This window comes from Littorina saxatilis, linkage group LG5, assembly GCF_037325665.1.
Source record: "Littorina saxatilis isolate snail1 linkage group LG5, US_GU_Lsax_2.0, whole genome shotgun sequence".
In the NCBI taxonomy this organism is placed as follows: Eukaryota; Metazoa; Mollusca; class Gastropoda; order Littorinimorpha; family Littorinidae; genus Littorina; species Littorina saxatilis.
The window spans coordinates 49,178,547-49,197,259 of NC_090249.1; the positions used below are offsets into that span (position 1 = coordinate 49,178,547).

The window sequence follows — 18,713 nt, forward strand, 5'->3', positions numbered from 1 at the left end:
ATGGTTTGTGTTCATATAATTCCTGCACATCTTTTTGTTATCTATATATATATATACGACTTGTGTCTGTGTGTCTGTGTGTTCGCGATGCACGGCCAAAGTTCTCGATGGATCTGCTTCAAATTTGGTGGGCATATTCAGGTAGACCCCGGACACAACCTGGTCGATGAGAATTTTCAACACGTGCTCTCAGCGCGCAGCGCTGAACCGATTTTGGTTTTTCTGTTCATCTTCCCAGATCCATTCCCAGTAACTCTTCCTTATCTTCTTCAGTGTTTTGCGTTTATCTCCCTTCCTTCGTGTGGCGTCAATCCATATTCCCGTTACTATTTTTAGAACACAACGCTCAATCCATATTCCCGTTACTATTTTTAGAATGTCACTGTCCCGGCAAAGCCGGGTATTACTCTTCCTTATCTTCTCCGGTGTTTTGCGCTTTTATCTCCCTTCCTTCGTACGGTGCGCCGGCAAAGCCAGCGTTTGCCGGGTCCCCGGCGAAACCGGGTATTCGGCTCTACTTCTTCCCGGCGAAGCCGTACCCGGCGAAGCGGGTATTCATCTAGTTGTAATATATATCTATATCTATATACGGCTTGTGTGTGTGTGTCTGTCTGTCTGTCTGTCTGTGTCACTTCGCGATGCACGGCCAAAGTTCTCGATGGATCTGCTTCAAATTTGGTGGGCATATTCAGGTAGACCCCGGACACAATCTGGTCAATGAAAATTTTCAACACATGCTCTCAGCGCGCAGCGCTCAACCGATTTTGGTTTTTCTGTACATCCATTCCCAGTAACTCTTCCTTATCTTCTCCAGTGTTTTGCGCGTTTATCTCCCTTCCTTCGTGTGGCGTCAATCGCGTACAATGCCGGGTATTCGGCTCTACTTCTTCCCAGCGAAGCCGGGTACCCGGCGAAGCGGGTATTCATCTAGTATATATATAAATACACATTGTTACACAAGCAAATATATGTCAATTTGCAGGTGTTAATTCGGATTTTTTTCCCGAAACATTATATATGATATATTCTATATAATAGACCTTTTTGGTATCTGAACAGCTCTCGTGAGACTTCATGCTTCGAAAGTCGCCCGAACTTTGAACATAGGCCTCACAAGATTACTGATCCACACTCTTATAATTGCTGTGCTTTGAAGTTTGCGAGAGCTTGGAATACTTACAGGGTCTATTAACATATATATATGTGTGATATTTAATCTGGAAGTGAATATAACTTAATTATAATTGCTATTTACACCCATTTAAATTGTTGGAGGTGATCTGTGTGGCCCCTGGACGTGAATTAATTGGAGCTCCAGATCGAAAATGCCATAAAATATGATCTTATAATGATGTTTTTAGATACTTCAATGTTATATGAGACATTTGGAGGTTTCAAGCTGTGCAAACTGAAGCCAGCATGATCGGATACTGATGTGATCCATCGAAGTTGTTACAAAAGCACACATGATTGAGCACCCCTGCACAGCCACAAGGTCATGCAACTTCAAGTTGACTACAGAATATATATATGTCCGATAAAAATTGTGTACCACAAGCAAGGCGTGACTAACATGCACAATAAAGATAAAAGAAGTTTATTACTGAGCAAAGACATACTCTAGAAAACACTTTGATTTAATTTGCGGTTGCAATGTTTTGAACACTAAAATGTACACTGTAGCAGACGACGCTTTTAGGTTTTACCTTCGTACATGGATTTTTCTCAAGATCTAATTGCCTGGTCGCCTTTTCAACACGATGTCTGTGTGTGAGGTCTCCGCTACGCTTTGACGCTGGCTTTTCAGCAGCTGCTGACATTTTGCACAACAAATAAGCAGATAGATAGTAAAGTCGAAATTCATAACCCTGACCGAACCGCTGAGCTAGGAGGCTGCCATCTTTGACTGACGTCACAGTCTCGTAGTATCCCATAAGGCCGTGGGAGGAAATGGCGTCGAACGGGAAGCAAGAAAACCTGAAGTAATCGTTATCTTTGAATTTCTTCATTTCTACAGCAACAAATGGTAATATATGTGAGTTAACTCGGGTTAAAGATAACTATGTCTGATTATAGAATGTTAATTTTAGCGATCAGATGTGTTTTTCGTATGAATCTGGCTAATGGGATGTGCTCATTTTTGTGACCTTGTACCCTGTTGGGGCCCCGTTTCCAAGAGAGTCCATTTTGTTCCATGACCGAGTGCTCTGGTTTTGATGGGCCTCAAAAGGGATTGTTCCGTACGTGGGGCCTCATGGATAGGGTACTTTTGTAAGTCTATTAAAGAACTGATTCTGAGTTGGAAATCGCCTCAGCCTTTCCAATTCTTACGTGATGATAAGGCCAATCACAGACAGTTTAGCCCGCGTGTCAAGAAATCCATAAGAAGGTTCTGAGGCCAGGGACAAGATAAAATAATTCACAAACACTTGAATTTTACAGCCCAAGTCAAATCCCTGTCCTACCCCCATCACCGTCCTGACAGAAATCCCCAGTTGTAAAGTTACTCCAATGGGGAAGGATGAGGGGGCATTCGTATTTAGTTACCAGAAATTAAATACTATCACTATCAAAGTATCCCTGTCATAATTTACTTGATCAAGTAATGAATTACTGGATTATGTACACCTAGTACAAGTAGTAGTAGTAGTACTTATTAAGACAAGTATCATGTAGAAATGCAGTTATAGTATAGATCTACAGTGAGTTGATCTATTGGTTTGACCCAAAGAAAACATTATGTTCTTAAGAAACAAAGGTAGCTAAATTAAATGCTCTTGTTACTAGTAGGTAGAAGTAAATTGATGTAGACAAATATTTTCCTGAGGATAGATGTATTTAATTTTAATTAAATGAATTATACATGCATGGATGCATGGGCTTCCGTTTGAAACTTCAAGGTTGTCAATGTCATGGTCAATTGATCGCTACATACCGTCTGGCTTCAAATTCAATGATCGATGTTGGTGGGGCGTCAATTAAATTTATTAATCAACCATGACAACCTCGAACTCAGAAGTTTCAAATGTGAACTCGATAATATGACGTTGTAAAACTTGTATCAATGCGCCTCGCCAGCAGGTTTTCAATGAGCAAATTTCCGTGTTCAATAGAGATTAACAGTAACACCGATAATCTAGCTGACCAATCACAGGATATAAATTACCCGCCAGCTTGACTGAATTACGATGCGTATGTATAATTATTCTCTCAGTCTCACTCTCAGCTACAGATGCCAGGAGACATAAATCGATCTCATTACTCAACTCTCAAGTTACTGATAGCTACAGCATATAGTTTCAGCGGGACACTAACTGTCTCGATCTGTGTAAAATGTCATGTTTTGGTCAAAAATTATAATACAAATAATGAATAAATTATGTTTTCTTTTCAGTTTGAATTTTGACTTGAAGCAAAGAAGATCACACAGGGCCTGGAGTTCTAAAGGGCAGTAACTCACACATGGCAGAGCATCCAGGTCGACTGACCAGGGGTCGTGCAACAAAATTGACCCAGGGAGGTCAAGGAGCAGGGACACAGTGTCAAGGTCATGAGAGTCTTATGGCAACCGGTGGTGTTTGCGACACAGCACAAACTTCAATGGTCATGGACATCCTCAACAGCCATGAGGCCAATAGTGGATCTCAACTTCTGGTTCTGCCGGAAACGGAAGAGGAAGTGAATCTTTACACATGTAAGTTTTAACAAGAGTTGGCCGACTTTGATTTATTTTGTTGCCAGGGTAGTCTTCATGGAGTTCTGGAAAACAATACTCTTTTGGTTCTTGAGATGATATATTGATTTGTAGCCTGAGTTGGCCCCCCGCGGGTTAAAACAATTAACAAGTGGCTGATCTATCCCATCTCCCCCCTTTCCCCGTCGCGATATAACCTTGAACGGTTGAAAACGACGTTAAACACCAAATAAGGAAAGAAAGAAAGAAAGCCTGAGTTGTATTTTGGGGATAATGTCAGGAAGCTGTATGCATGTGTGGAATAAAACTGCAGAACTAAGGCTCTAAAAATGTTGTTTGTTCATTACAGGGGATTTAAAGAATCAATTATCAAAAAAGACTTATGGACATTTAATTTAATCATAGTCTAGACTTGTAAGACAAAACATTCACAAGTACGTACGTCAACCCAATGATCTTTAGTTAGATCACATTGTGAAAGTATAACTATAAGCGTTTGCTTTTCTTGTTTTAGACTCTGTGTGTGTGTGTGTGCTTGGAGCTTTATTCTGCTGTACCTGATATTATATATATATTTCAATTTGCAATCTTGCCTTACATTTGTTCAGGGTGTGAAGAGTGTGGTATGAACACCATTGGCGACTGCTTCATCCATGGCAAGGTCATTGCTGTGTCTGACAACAAGCTGCCCAGCCGTGCTCGCCTCTCCCTGCCGTCCATCCTCACCTTGAAAAAGGTCAAGGATAGTAGCGAAGAAAATGGTAAGTACATATATATATAGCACTGCATAGAGAGAGGTGAGTGTGTCACTGTGTGTGTGTGTGTGTGTGTGTGTGTGTGTGTGTGTGTGTGTGTGTGTGTGTGTGTGTGTGTTGTAAACTTGTATGTTGAAAGCTAAGTACTGTATATGCATTAAGAGCTTCTTTTTGTTCAAATTTTAAATTGATTGTTCTTTTTTATTGTTTATGTATTAAATATTATTGTATGATGACTATTAGTATGAACTCTATTGTTATGAACAACAGTAATAAGACCTTACGAGTGTAGTGACTGTTTTCAGAAATGGAGGGTGTGTTTGCAAAGCGGCTGATCAAACCCAGAACGCAGTTTGGTCCCATGGAGGCGCCAGTGTTGCCAGAGGGCAAGATCCTTCCGCTACACGTCTTTGATGCCAGGGTAAGGCAACTTTTGTACACTGTCCCGTCTTTTTCATTTTTTAAGTTGCTGTTTAATTTAGCGAGTCAAGTGGGTTTGGTTGGGGGAAAATGTAAATGCACATGAGGAAAAGGTGTCATGTTATATGCAGCCTGCATTCCCCAGTGAGGTTACCACCCCCACCGGGTTAGGGGGAAGAATTTACGCGATGCTCCCCAGCATGTCGTAAGAGGCGACTAACGGATTCTGTTTCTCCTTTTACCTTTGTTAAGTGTTTCTTGTATAGAATATAGTCAATGTTTGTAAAGATTTTAGTCAAGCAGTATGTGAGAAATGTTAAGTCCTTTGTACTGGAAACTTGCATTCTCCCAGTAAGGTCATATATTGTACTACGTTGCAAGCCCCTGGAGCAATTTTTTGATTAGTGCTTTTGTGAACAAGAAACAATTAACAAGTGGCTCTATCCCTTCTTCCCCCTTTCCCCGTCGCAATATAACCCTTCGTGGTTGAAAACGACGTTAAACACCAAATAAAGAAAGAAAGAAAGAAAGTGAGGTTACCCTCATCAAAATGCGGGCTGTTTTCTCACTGGGGAAAGCAAGCTGCCTACAGTACGGTGCTACTCACTTTTTTCTGTTTCCTGCATGCATTGATTTATGTTTCCAAGCCCAAAGACTTTCTCTGTGAACTTGAGATCTTTATCGTTAAACAGCGTGTCAGTTTCTAAGCTGTAACTGTAAGCAGGAGTGGCTTATCCGCTTAATCGTCAGAGGCGAGTAGAAAATCTGCTGGGCGAGTAGAAACCATATGGCTAACTATTAAAAATTCTGATAAAATTCAAACAAACATTGGTTGCTCTATTGAGTTTCAAAGCCATAAACATTGTGCATGCAAAAACTTCTGTCATCTGAAAAACACTAAGAAGTATCATAATTTGTTTGTGGGGTATGTACAAGGCCGGAAAGTTAAGTTTGTCAGATTTGGCCAATACCTGGCTGTAGCATAGGCCTCTGACAAGAAAGAACTCAGTGACGGAAGTGGCCAAGAAATACATGTTGTTTTGTGCGTGTGCAGGTGCTAAAGCCGGGTCATCAGGAGCAGCTGGACATCAGCCAGGAGGAGGCGTGTAACTGGATGATGTTCGTCAGACCCGCGCGCTGTGCACAGGAGTGCAACCTGGTGGCCTACCAGCTGCAGGAACACGTCTACTACATCTCCACCAGGGTTAGTGTGGCTTCCTCTTCTTCTTCTTAGTTCGTATGCTGAAACTCCCATGGTTTTTACGTGTATGACCGCTTTAACCCTGCCATTTAGGCAGCCATACGCCGCTTTCAGGGGATGCATGCTTGGTATTTTCATGTTAGTAACACTGTTACTCTGATCCACCAAACTCTGACATCGATTACAGTATCAACTCTGCACATAAGTTGACCTGGTAGATCAGAAATATCTCCACTAATGTTGACACAAGGGTGGGTGAGTCTGCACATAAAGTTGACTCGTGTCTTGGCCGGGATTGGAACCCATGGCCCTGGGATCACAAGTCCAGTGCTCTCCCAACTCAGCTACCTGGTCCCCTCTTTCAGTACTTTCCCATGTACCTGTATTTATGTTTATGCCTGTTATGTTGCAGACGATACACCAGATGACGGAGCTACGAGTGTGGTACCTGTATTTATGTTTATGCGTGTTATGTTGCAGACGATACACCAGATGACGGAGCTACGAGTGTGGTACCTGTATTTATGTTTATGCCTGTTATGTTGCAGACGATACACCAGATGACGGAGCTACGAGTGTGGTACCTGTATTTATGTTTATGCCTGTTATGTTGCAGACGATACACCAGATGACGGAGCTACGAGTGTGGTACCTGCAGAGCTATGGACAGCAGTTTGGCAAACAGCCCTTGCCTCCCACCCTGCCTCAGATCCTAGTTTATCCAGGTCTGTGTTCTGTCACTTGATTACATAAATCTAAACAACGAAGTGACTGTGGTAAGGTGAACAAAGTTAAAAAACAAAGGATTACTGTACTCACCAATACAAAGACGACACAAGACGATTACGAATTTTCGCTTCTGGAAGCTTCATCAGGAATAGAACACAAAAGACAACAAAAAGCAGACGCAACACGGAACGAACAGGGTTTGAAAGAAAATGGAGGGGAAACACGCAAAAAGGGGAAGGAACTCTAGGAACAGAAATAAATGAAAGGGGAGAGAAGTGGTTGGATGCTTCCCCTTTTTACATCATCCAACCACTTCTCTCCCCTTTCATTCATAAATGTAATAAACAGCCTAGAAGGCTAGGTGCTCTCCGTGCATTGTGAGATAAGAATCTTTGGATGAATCAATTTGGTAAAAGTCTTTAGTGACAATGTTACTGACAAACTGTCTGACCATCAGATAGTTTTGATATGAAGGAGGTCTTCTGACCATCACAATTTATATCAAGTGGACAAAGTCTGGACATAAGGACAGATAAATATTCTTAATCCTGTTCCAACTGACCTATTGTCCTCTGTGGCTGGGAGCAACACTGAAAGTAATAACTTGTTCATGATTTCATTTGCAATGTTTTCTGGTGAATTACTGAAAAATTCCGCTTAAAGCTTGCCCTGTTTTAAACCTTATTGGTATAGCAGGGAATATCAGGTGATTTTTACTGGGAATGTTGCTCCACCTTGCTACTCAGTCCACTTTTCACCATGGCTCCATTTTCTTATCATGTGATGAATGTATGCTTGTAAGGTCTACTACCGGCACGGTTGGCCTACTGGTAAGGCGTCCGCCCCGTGATCGGGAGGTCGTGGGTTCGAACCCCGGCCGGGTCATACCGAAGACTTAAAAATTGGCAATGTAGTGGCTGCTCCGCCTGGCGTCTGGCATTATGGGGTTAGTGCTAGGACTGGTTGGTCCGGTGTCAGAATAATGTGACTGGGTGAGACATGAAGCCTGTGCTGCGACTTCTGTCTTGTGTGTGGCGCACGTTATATGTCAAAGCAGCACCGCCCTGATATGGCCCTTCGTGGTCGACTGGGCGTTAAGCAAAACAAAAAAAAAAACAGAAAAAAAGTAAGGTCTACTAATTTTCTGAAGTACGCTTGAAACTGCTTGTATCTATATTTCTCATCAAGTTATGACTGTGACCGAGTTTACTGTCAGTAAGATTTAATTTAAAATGTTATTAATTTTGCCAGTTTATTTACTTTTCGTGCTTTTTTGTGTGCTTGACAGAGAGCAGCGATGACACGGGCCAGCTGAACAGCTGTGAGGACCACGACGACTCCATGATGGCGGTGGTAGGCACGAGAACGTCGGCAGCACTATCGCCCAGCAAACTGACCTGTGGCATGTGCAGTGCCCCTTTTCGCAGTCTGTCGCAGCTGGTGGCACACAACTGTCGCGGGATTGACGAAATGCCGACGTCCGATGGCTCCCCGAGGTCCGCTCGGAGGAAAAGCCGACCGCGCAAAGTACCGGACTCAGGCAAAAAAGGGCGGCCGGCCACGCGACTGTCGGCCAGTCAGGCTGCTAATGTTGCTGTGGTTGTGGAGCCAGTCAACACCACTCCTTTACCTAGTGTCAACACCTTGATCAAAACAGAGCTGAAAACTGAGGTGGCGGTGCCAGACTCGACTGTTTCTGACTCGCACAACCCTGGGAAAAAACGTGGCCGTCCAAAAGGCAGCAAGAACAAGTCCCCTCCGGAAGGGGCGGTAGGGGTGGAAGGGGCGGTAGGGGTAGAAGGGGCGGAAGAGGCTCCCCCCAAACCTCCCCCGGCCTTGAAGAGAAAACGGCCACGCCTAGACTGCAGCTACTGCGAGAAGTCTTTTTACAGCGAGGAACAGCACAGGGTGCACGAAGCAGAACACACCGGCACCAAGCCGTACGTCTGTGAACTGCCTGGCTGCGGGAAGGGGTTCGGATCCAAGTTCAAGCATTGGCGCCACTCGCTGGTCCACAACCAGCCCAAGGATCGCAAGTGCCCGTACTGCGACCGCAAGTTCAACCGCGTCGACCACCTCAAGAACCACATGGCCACGCACTCTTCCAACCGCACGTACTGGCCGTGCGAGAAGTGCGGCAAGCAGTACCTGTACCGCTGCACGTACGTGTATCACATGGCGGTACATCAGGCAGAAGAGGGAGCGGACCTCATCTGCAGCATCTGTGGGTTGAACTTCACCACCAGGGAGCTGCTGATCGAACACGTCCACACTCACAACCGATACAAACCCGACACCTCGCGCACCAAAGTGTTTGAGTGCCATACTCCTGTGTGCAACAAGAAGTTCACCACGGCCAAAGACTTGCGACGCCACATGGTGACTCACACCAAAGACCGGTCTTTCCTGTGCGAGTTCTGCCCCCAGACCTTCGCCCGCAAAGACCACCTGAGGCGCCACTACAAGTCCAACCACAAGAAGGAGGTGCTAGAACAAGCGGCTGCTGCCAATGAGCCAACCAGCTTCTGCGGTATTTGTCTAAAGGCGTTCAAGTCGGAAAAGCACCTCAAGTATCACATGAGCAGCGCACATAAGAAGGAGGTGCTGGAACAATCGGCCGCTGCCAATGAGCCTGCCAGCTTCTGCGGTATCTGTCTCAAGGCTTTTGAGTCTGAAAAGCACCTCAAGTATCACATGAGCAGCGCACACAAGGAGGAGGGAGAGGCAGGGAGGGGGGAGAAGGGGGGCAAGCGGCAGGCCATCGTTCAGGTGCTGACCCCACAGAACGCTCTCCAGGACACCAAGGTCATCCTGCCAGACTCCGTACAAGTCAGCGCTCAGCAGTTGCAACAGATTCAGAGTTTGTTGCCACAGTCTGTTGCTCAGCCTACTGCTACCCCCCACCCTGTACAGATCTTCACCAACCAGCATCAGTTTCAGCAGCAAGTTGAGCGCACCCAGCAAGAACAGCAACAGAGTCTCCTCTACGCCAGCTCCTTCATCAGCAATCATGCCGTGACGGGCAGCGGGGGTCAGGCCATCGAGATCATCGCCGACGGCAACGAACAGCTGACGCTGAAGACCATCCCGTACCGCTTCTCGTCGTCGGGTCAAGTTTTTGCCTCCGTCCAGTCATCCCAGCCCACCCCCCATCCCTCCATCCCCGCCCCTACGAGTCTCAGGCAGATCCTCAGCTACTCCCAGCCTCATCACCAACAACAACAACAACAGCAGCAGCAACAACAGCAGCAACAGCAGCAGCAACAACAGCAGCAACTACAACAGCAGCAGCAACAACAGCAGCAGATTCAGCAACAACTGGCCCAGCAAGTGACACAGCAGCAGACGCTGACAGCCAGTGACCTTCAGTCAACCTCAGCGATTGTGTCCATGCTGTCGGGCCGAACTGACGGCTTCCTTGACCTTGGTGGGAAAGGTCACACACTGTACCCTCAAGATGGCACCGGTCAGCTGAAAGCACTGCCCACAGGGTGGGTGATTGCCGGCAGCAACCACACTCTCCCTGGCGCGTCCACCTCCGAAACCAGTGACCACTGCTATGCGACAGGGGTGACAACTTCCGCCGGTGATGTCGACAGAAAATTGTCCCCCTTGCCTTCTATCGGGGGAAAGGTCATGAACTCGATAACCTCGATTCCAGACATTGACACCTTCCGTCTGTTGCAGAGCTGTCAGGTTGGGGGGTTAGGGCTGGGGGCAGGGATTGGGGTGGGGGGTCAGTCTGTGTCTGGACAATCCACGAATTCCGCAGGTTCCACGGGGCTTCAGGCGTCGTGGGACACGCTGTCGGACCTGGTGACCATCCCGCTGTCAGACATCATGACGCCGTTGTCGGTGTCACAGGCCTCCGTCATCAACCTGCCTGTCACTGTCAACGTGCCGACGACTGATGGCCCTGTCAGTGTCACTGCCTCCGTTACTCTGTCACACGCCCCTGGTCATGTGACCTAGTGCAGCCATTGTGTCGTGGTTTCTGTAATAATTCCACTGTTGACATGTCAGATTGTCATGCAGTGTCACTGCCTCCGTTATTAATTATACGGGTGACATATTACATTACATTGTGAGAAACTATGTCATGTGCTGTCAATTTGTTAAAAATCTGAACAGATAGACTGCCAACAGTTCAGAATAAAAAAAATAAGGAGGGTAAGTTATTGGAACGTTTAATTTATGACAAAACAGAACATTACATTTAACTGTCATAAATTAAACAATCCAATGGTGACTTGTTACTATGTTAGGATTGATTTTTTGTTGTTGAGGGTAAACAAAAGGGTCAGAATATTTTCATGATAGTTGAGGTTTCATGAATAACCAACAACTTTACCATCAAAATTGTTACTAACTTATTTGTAATTTGACCTAAATACAACATTTTACACAGCTCGAAACTCAGTCATTATTCTTCAGTTGAACAGTTGCAGTTCGTGGTTGAAAACGACGTTAAACACCAAATAAAGAAAGAAAGAAAGAACAGTTGCAGTCGAGATCTGTGTCGAATGTCATATTTTTTTTCAAAAATACATTGATCATTTATGTATCCATCCATTTTATTTGGAATTCCTTTTCTTTTTTATGATTTAACCCATGCGAGCATGCACTCTTTATTATGAGTTTTAGTTGGCCTGTAACGTCACATGGTTCAAAGAAGTAAAACCCAATGTTCAATCCATACAGTTATAGTTACAAAGCTGGTACGCGGCGCGGGAGTTTTAGTTGGCCTGTAACGTCACATGGTTCAAAGAAGTAAAACCCAATGTTCAATCCATACAGTTATAGTTACAAAGCTGGTACGCGGCGCGGGAGTTTTAGTTGGCCTGTAACGTCACATGGTTCAAAGAAGTAAAACCCAATGTTCAATCCATACAGTTATAGTTACAAAGCTGGTACGCGGCGCGGATGTCTTTCATTGCGATTGTAGACTGTTTGCACCAGCATCTATAAATAATGTATGCTCAAGATTGATCAAAATTAATGTAAGTGAGGCACATCCACACTCTTTCCTCATCTTTTCACAAACATTAAGAAATGTCGACCTGGTGTGCAGAATAGTACCGGTTTTGATCTCAGATTATAAATTAGATGGAAGAAGTAAACATACATCTGTTGTATTATAATATTTATAATTTATATATATATATTTATATATGGCTTATGTCATCGTTATTTATAAACCACAAATTTGAGTGAATGATAACGTTGTTTATAATTCACACAAACGGTTCAGGGCTCCGCACAGATACTCTGCCTACAGGTTCTCTGCGCCCTAATTATTATTTTAAGGGGGTCAGGGTCCCAAAACCAGGAGTACAATTGGAAACTCTGTGAGACATTCACAAAAATGTTATTGTCATATCGGGTAAATTTACTTACGTACTTTTGCGTCAGTACCAATTTGGCAGAAAAATATTCTCGTCTTCAAAATCCAGCCAAATGTACGTTTATTCTTGTACGTTATGTACGGAAACTAGCAGACGATTACACCAGTACCGAGGGCACGCATGATAACGATAACACAAGTTGAGTGGGTCGTGGGACCACCTCCATAAATTTCTAATACGTTTTTGTTTTGTTTTGTGGCTTCTACTGCATAATAGGATGCACAGTTTGGGAAGCCTTGCAGTTTATAGTGCCTAACTATAGTGAAACTAGATATTGATGAAATTGATTTTAGAATCACAAATAAAATCAAGTCCCATTATTTTATTGTCATCATTTGAAAATGACCTTTCATGTGATAACTGTTGAAGTGAAAAAAGATATCAGTGTAATATTGATAGTTTGAAGTTCGTTATAAGTCCACTGATGGTCGGTCGTAACTTAACTTGGAGGTAAGAAATAGTAAGACATAGAAGGAAAATAATCCGTCAGAAGAAAGTGTTTTTAACATCAAGGTAGCCGTAAAGTAAGGTGTTGTTTAGGGAGGTACCATTGTACTAAGAAAACATTGACTTTGCTTGTGTGTTTTTTTGTATGGATTTTTCCCCCTCTGATGAAATGGCATAATGTTTGCGCTTTCTCTGTTTTGTGCAATTACTTTCAGTGTGACAAACATTTGGGGTGTTTTGAAAGTCGTCTGCAAGTTTACAGAGACCTTGTACGATCATGTTTACACAATTCAACCATTTGCTTGTAAAACCTATCCATCCATGCGTGTGTGCGTGTGTGTGTGTAAAGGAAAAAGTGATATTTGAAATTACTGAATGCTCTTACGCAGTTGAAATAAACATGAAATTTGGCCTGTTGTATGTTTTTGTGCTGTCATTATTTCATTTTAAATATTAACCCTCTGTGTGTGTGTGTGTGTTCTTTTTACATATTAAAATATAAATGTCACAGTTTTGTATGAATGTACCGTGTGTGTAATTAAAAACCGCGTTTACAATGTAGAACGGAAAATGCCCACTTTTACGAAGTGTGCGAGAGGGGAGAGAACCGTCAAAGAACTCTTGGTTCGAAGTCATGGGCAGACTATGCTCCCTTGGTTCACACCGCCGACAATGATAACCGAAGAACAATTTTACGCCTAAATATTCCCTTTGACAAAATAGGTTACGATGCAAATCATGCTGTAAGGTCCTTGGCCCAGAATAGAGACATAGTACTATTAATAAAGAACAGACTTTATGGAAGAAAAGATACATGTTTCACAATACGCCGGAACAAAAGTGCGGATGAAAGCAAAAGCACAGCTGCAATGATGAGAACCGATGAAACTGTCTACATAGAATAATGTAGCCTATATTTGTCTATTCTGCGATGGATCTATGGTGTTATCGTACATTATTTGTCGTGTTAGAATTCATTCTAAACAGTTCACATCCATGCATTTCTCCTCTCCCTTTCCGGTCCAGCTCTGTAACATGGATGTGCAACTCCCAATGCGAATCAGTGTTATATGGGTCGAAAGCAATAAGCCGTTGATGCCCAATTCGACACTTGCTGGTTTACGATGCGATTCCAGTCTGAGAAAGACCCGATGCGGATTTTATTGTGTTCCCTCCCTTTTTCTATTTTTGTTTCTTGGACACGTTTCTACTCTTCCTCTTATATTGATTTAAACAAAAGCTAGTTTCTTTTTCGTTTGTGTGTGTGTGTGTGTGTGTCTCTCTCTCTCTCTCTCTCTCTCTCTCTCTCTCTCTCTCTCTCTCTCTCTCTTCCCGGCCTCTCTCTCTCACTCTCTCAGTTTCTCTCTCTCTCTCTCTCTTTATGTCTGTCTCTCTCTCTCTTTCTGTCTCTGTCTGTCTCAGTCTCTCTCTCTCTCTCTCTCTCTCTCTCTCTCTCTCTCTCTCTCTCTCTCTCTCAGTCTCTCTCTTGGTTTTTTGTGCGGCCACTCCGTGTGTGTGGGTGTGTGTGTGTGTGTAAGAGAGAGAGAGAGAGAGAGAGAGAGAGAGACTGATTGATTGATTAAACTTTATTACAGAAGGATGGAGATTTTAGGCGTTGCCTAGTCTTACAATCTGTCCTTGCTAACTAACATGAATACAAAACAGAACATGAAAACATTATAAGAGCAAAAAAGGTTGACGGCAAAAATAAAGAGAGAGAGAGAGAGAGAGAGAGAGAGAGAGAGAGAGAGAGAGAGATGATCTTGTACATTTATTCTACAAGGATAAAGGTTTAAGGCTCCGCCTTTTCTTACAAACATCCTTACTTTTTTCTTTGTATTTAAACATCCTTACATCTAAATAAAACAACATTCTGATCAACTGATTACAAACAGAAAAGCAAGCCAGCAAGCGCGCAAATAAACCAGAGAGAGAGAGAGAGAGAGAGAGAACATTCACATTTAGCCAGAGATGAAAAACCACAGAACTTGCTACAAAAATAGTGACCCCCGAAGAATGGTATAATCCAATTGTAAGCCGTGCCCTGGAAACACGTGTGTGGGTCAATCCCAATTGTACTCCAGGGAACGTCCAAATACCTCACACCCCTCCCTACTCCAGCCCACAGTAAGTATTGTGTGCTCCAGCCCACAGTAAGTCAGTATTGTGTGCTCCAGCCCGACGTTCGCTTCTTTCACCGCCCGTCTGACCATACCATGAGATTGTTAGCACTATTAATGACCCTCCACCACGAAATGAGTCGCATGTCACCTCGCGCGGTTCTGCGCTAGGCTTGATTGATATAAGTCCGGAGAGTGTCTGGTAACAGTGTGAGGGCAGGTTTCACGGTAATCAGACTCTTTGATGTGTGTAAACTTTGCCTTCAAATTACTTGCTTACTGTGTTGATTTTCATCATTTTTTCTGCTTGGCATGAGTAAGTATGGTATTTGCAATACAAAAAAATAAATAAAAGCTAAAATGTTTGTGTTTGAGCAATTATTTGAGCGCGTTTTTCGAAGCGAACGTGTGAATCCTGACAGACACCATTTCCTTCTGTCACATGACCCCATCTCAAAGTGTGATTCAACAGACACAAAAATAACACACAAAACTTATGATAATGGGGTTATTAATTCAATTAATACACAAGGTTAGTCTCTGACTAGAGAAAATAGGGAAACAATATCAAATGGGAGCATAAAACCGTTTCTGGAAAAATTTTCAATCACCACCGAAAGTGTCTGTCAGTAAAAAAACCACGTGCTTTGTTTGCAAAGCAAAGCCTAATTTTACACATCGCGTGCTTTTGTCTGTTATTCTTGCTTGTGAACATCATTTTATTGATGTTCTTCACTGGAAAGCAGGTGTATCATCAACAGTATCACAAAATCGCAAAGAATGAACATTTTTGTTGTGATCCGACCGGTGTCTGTAGACTGAATCACACGTTCGGCAAACTTCGTTTTTAACGGAAATAACCGAGCCTTTAATCGGAAACGACGTTTCAACCGCTTCATATCGTCTGCAGGAAGAAAAAGAGGAATGCGATACCCAGTGAGTAAAACATTTAATCGTTTTTAGTGCCTTTTGATCAAGTTTTGTTGCGTCTGTCAGCAACGTTCGTCAACCCAACGTTCGGCACAGCGACGCACGCATACGGATTTGCAGCGTTTGCATTCGGAAAGTGAGGGATTTGTGAGTTCGTTTGCATAATTTCAATCGCTAGTAGGTTTTCCCTTCGTCTCCCATTCTTGTGTGTACATGTTATTGGCATTTCATTGTGTAAATTGAAAGTTTGTGAGTAACAGTAGTAAAATCTGTCGAACGTTGGCAACGCTGACAGACGGAAATATCGAACGTTGCCTTCAATGACAGACTGGCTTGGCGATCGTACTTTCGATTCGTAGGCACACAATCAAACACTGTATTCTTTGACACAATATATAGAGACAACAATGTGCGCTCGTTACCACAACGGTCATGAACCGATGTAACACAAAATTTTTACTCCACGAAAAATTGACTCGGACGGAGTAAACTTCCAGTAAAAATCTTGTACGAAAAAAGAACTCACAAGGAACTAAATTTTTACTCCCCAAATATTTACTCCCAGTAAACATCTCGTACGAGAAACTTAGGGCCTACTCCTTCGTTTATAATTGAGGGCCCCAAAGGGGGGGGTATCATCACGATCACGGGAAGGGAAATTTTTAGCTTTCACGATCACAGTTACCTTGATTTTTGTTTTCACGATCACGAACACCAGTGGCAAATCACGGTCACGGTAAAAGTTGCATGTACAGAAAGCACGTGTCAAAGTAAACACAACCACACAGTAATTCGCTCCTCTGGATCTATTGTTTATTCAACACAAAGTGAGAACTGTTACACTTTTTTATTATTATTTTTTAAATTCTCTTTCATACACACATAGAAATACATATCAGGATTTGTAATCAGTAACAAGAATGTTGTTTTCATTGTTTTCTCTCTCTCTCTCTCTCTCTCTCTCTCTCTCTCTCTCTCTCTCTCTCTCTCTCTCTCTCTCTCTCTCTTTCTCTCTCTACACTCATACACATTCAACTCCCACACCCTCACTCACACACATGAATATATACTTGCACAATTTCACATTTCCAGAGCTAAATCTTGTAAACCCATTTTCTCAAAAACTATTGGGTGGATTGAAATTAAAGTATATGTATGTGTAATGGGTTTTTTATTTTCAACTTTGCCATACAATTTGAGGTACACCATCGCCTGGTTTCATGGCCTTGAAAAACAAACAGGAATGCTTCAGGCCAAAAATGGTTTTACCTGAAAGAAGCGCGCAGTGCCAGTGGCGAAGCCACAAGCCTGAGCCTGCGAAGCAGGCGAGCCAACTAGGGGGTTCCGGGGGCATGCCCCCCCGGAAATTTTTTAAAAAACGGTTAAAATCTGTGCAATCTGGTGCATTCTGGGCATCATTTTCAGGGCTGTAATAGTGTTGTGATCTTGTTAAAAAATCCCATTTTAGCCTCCCCCCACCACCATTCAACACACCTCCAAACTGGTGAAAACAACACTACTGTGCGCTGGCTTCATTGAGACCGGCGCCCGGTCGCGTTGCGCGATATTCACACGGATCGTTTTTGCGGAAATTTTTCAACTTCACAGGAATAAATTTGACTTTACCGGATTTTGAAAACGGCTTTATCGGATTTCCGGCAACTACCGGAAAAGTAGCATGCCTGACAAAATCCCCAACGAACATGACTTTGATCGTCTTTGACATGAGGATCAAGTGACCCAAACTGGCACGTCTCCCCGCCATTGTTTCTGAATTTAACCCATTGTTGATATTAAAGTTTACAGGCGCTAAAATAAATCCAAGCTTAATGCAAAGAAGCGACAATTAGAATCTATGCCAAGCGTGTCCACGTTGCTGGGATGAAAAACACATTTCTAGTTTCGGTTTTGGCTACACGCAGACTCAATCTCGAGCCAGTCGAGGTCACACTGAGCGAGTGACAGCCGGACGTGGCAATGTCGACAATGTCAATGATCTCACTCAAACTCAAAGATCTTGAACAAATTTCAAGATCTTTGCCTACATTCAGAACAGTCATAGAGCAACATAGATCAACATACCTTGATATTTCGTCTTCGGAAAGACCGACCCGTAGCCTGACCTTTCCACCAAGGAAGGCATTCTCGCCGCCTGCTTTGGTCTGGCTTGAATCCACAAAATATAACAGAAGTTCGATGACAGTACCGCTGCACGCCATTTTTGATCTTCGAATTCGAATTTGACTGAATGCACTCAAAACTTTTGCACGAAGCCCTTCCATTGGATGAAGTTTGGCAGACTTTTGCAATTTGCCTTCTGATTGGATCTCATTTTTTGTGTGATTGGTTCTCTTAAAGGGAAGCAATCGCTGTCAAAATCATATTTCTGAATGTGTTGTTGCTTCCCTTCAATCGGGATTGGCTCCTTGACGAATAGAGGATCATACAGTGATACAGCTGTGAAAAATGTACGTTGAAAATAAAATGCTTTGCAATAATGCCCATCACGATCACGAAAACAAATGACGATCACGATCACGAGACTTGATTTTTTTGTCATCACGGATCACGGGCAAAGTCCCATCACGATCACAGAAATGGAAATGTCGGCAATCACGGTCACAGAAAGGTCAAAAAACGCCAATCACGATCACGATTTTAAACCCTTTGGGACCCTCATAATTCGCGCAATATCCCATTTACGTGCAATCCCGTTTTGCCGCCGTCCCATTTTGGCGACATTTAACAAGCCAAGCGTCATTTTACTACCGCATCCCATTTTGGCGCAATCCCGTTTCGCCGCTATCCCATTTTTTTGAATTTTTTTTTTCTTTTTACATTTAGTCAAGTTTTGACTAAATGTTTAACATAGAGGGGGAATCGAGACGAGGGTCGTGGTGTATGTGTGTCTGTGTGTGTGTGTGTGTGAGTGTGTGTGTGTGTGTGTGTGCGTGTGTGCGTGTGTGTGTGTAGAGCGATTGAGAGTAAACTACTGGACCGATCTTTATGAAA

General features: G+C 43.3%; 1 protein-coding gene across 1 annotated transcript; it reads left to right on the forward strand.

Annotated features, from left to right (window-relative positions):
- The first annotated feature begins 1,923 nt into the window (after positions 1 to 1,923).
- On the forward strand, positions 1,924 to 13,068 carry LOC138967360 (PR domain zinc finger protein 10-like). The gene is made up of 7 exons (XM_070339888.1): positions 1,924 to 2,026; positions 3,395 to 3,694; positions 4,303 to 4,455; positions 4,755 to 4,870; positions 5,924 to 6,073; positions 6,687 to 6,795; positions 8,088 to 13,068. The coding sequence occupies exons 2-7, from the start codon at positions 3,463 to 3,465 to the stop codon at positions 10,769 to 10,771; spliced, it is 3,444 nt and encodes a 1,147-aa protein (XP_070195989.1). The 5' UTR covers positions 1,924 to 2,026; positions 3,395 to 3,462; the 3' UTR covers positions 10,772 to 13,068.
- The last annotated feature ends 5,645 nt before the right edge of the window (positions 13,069 to 18,713 follow it).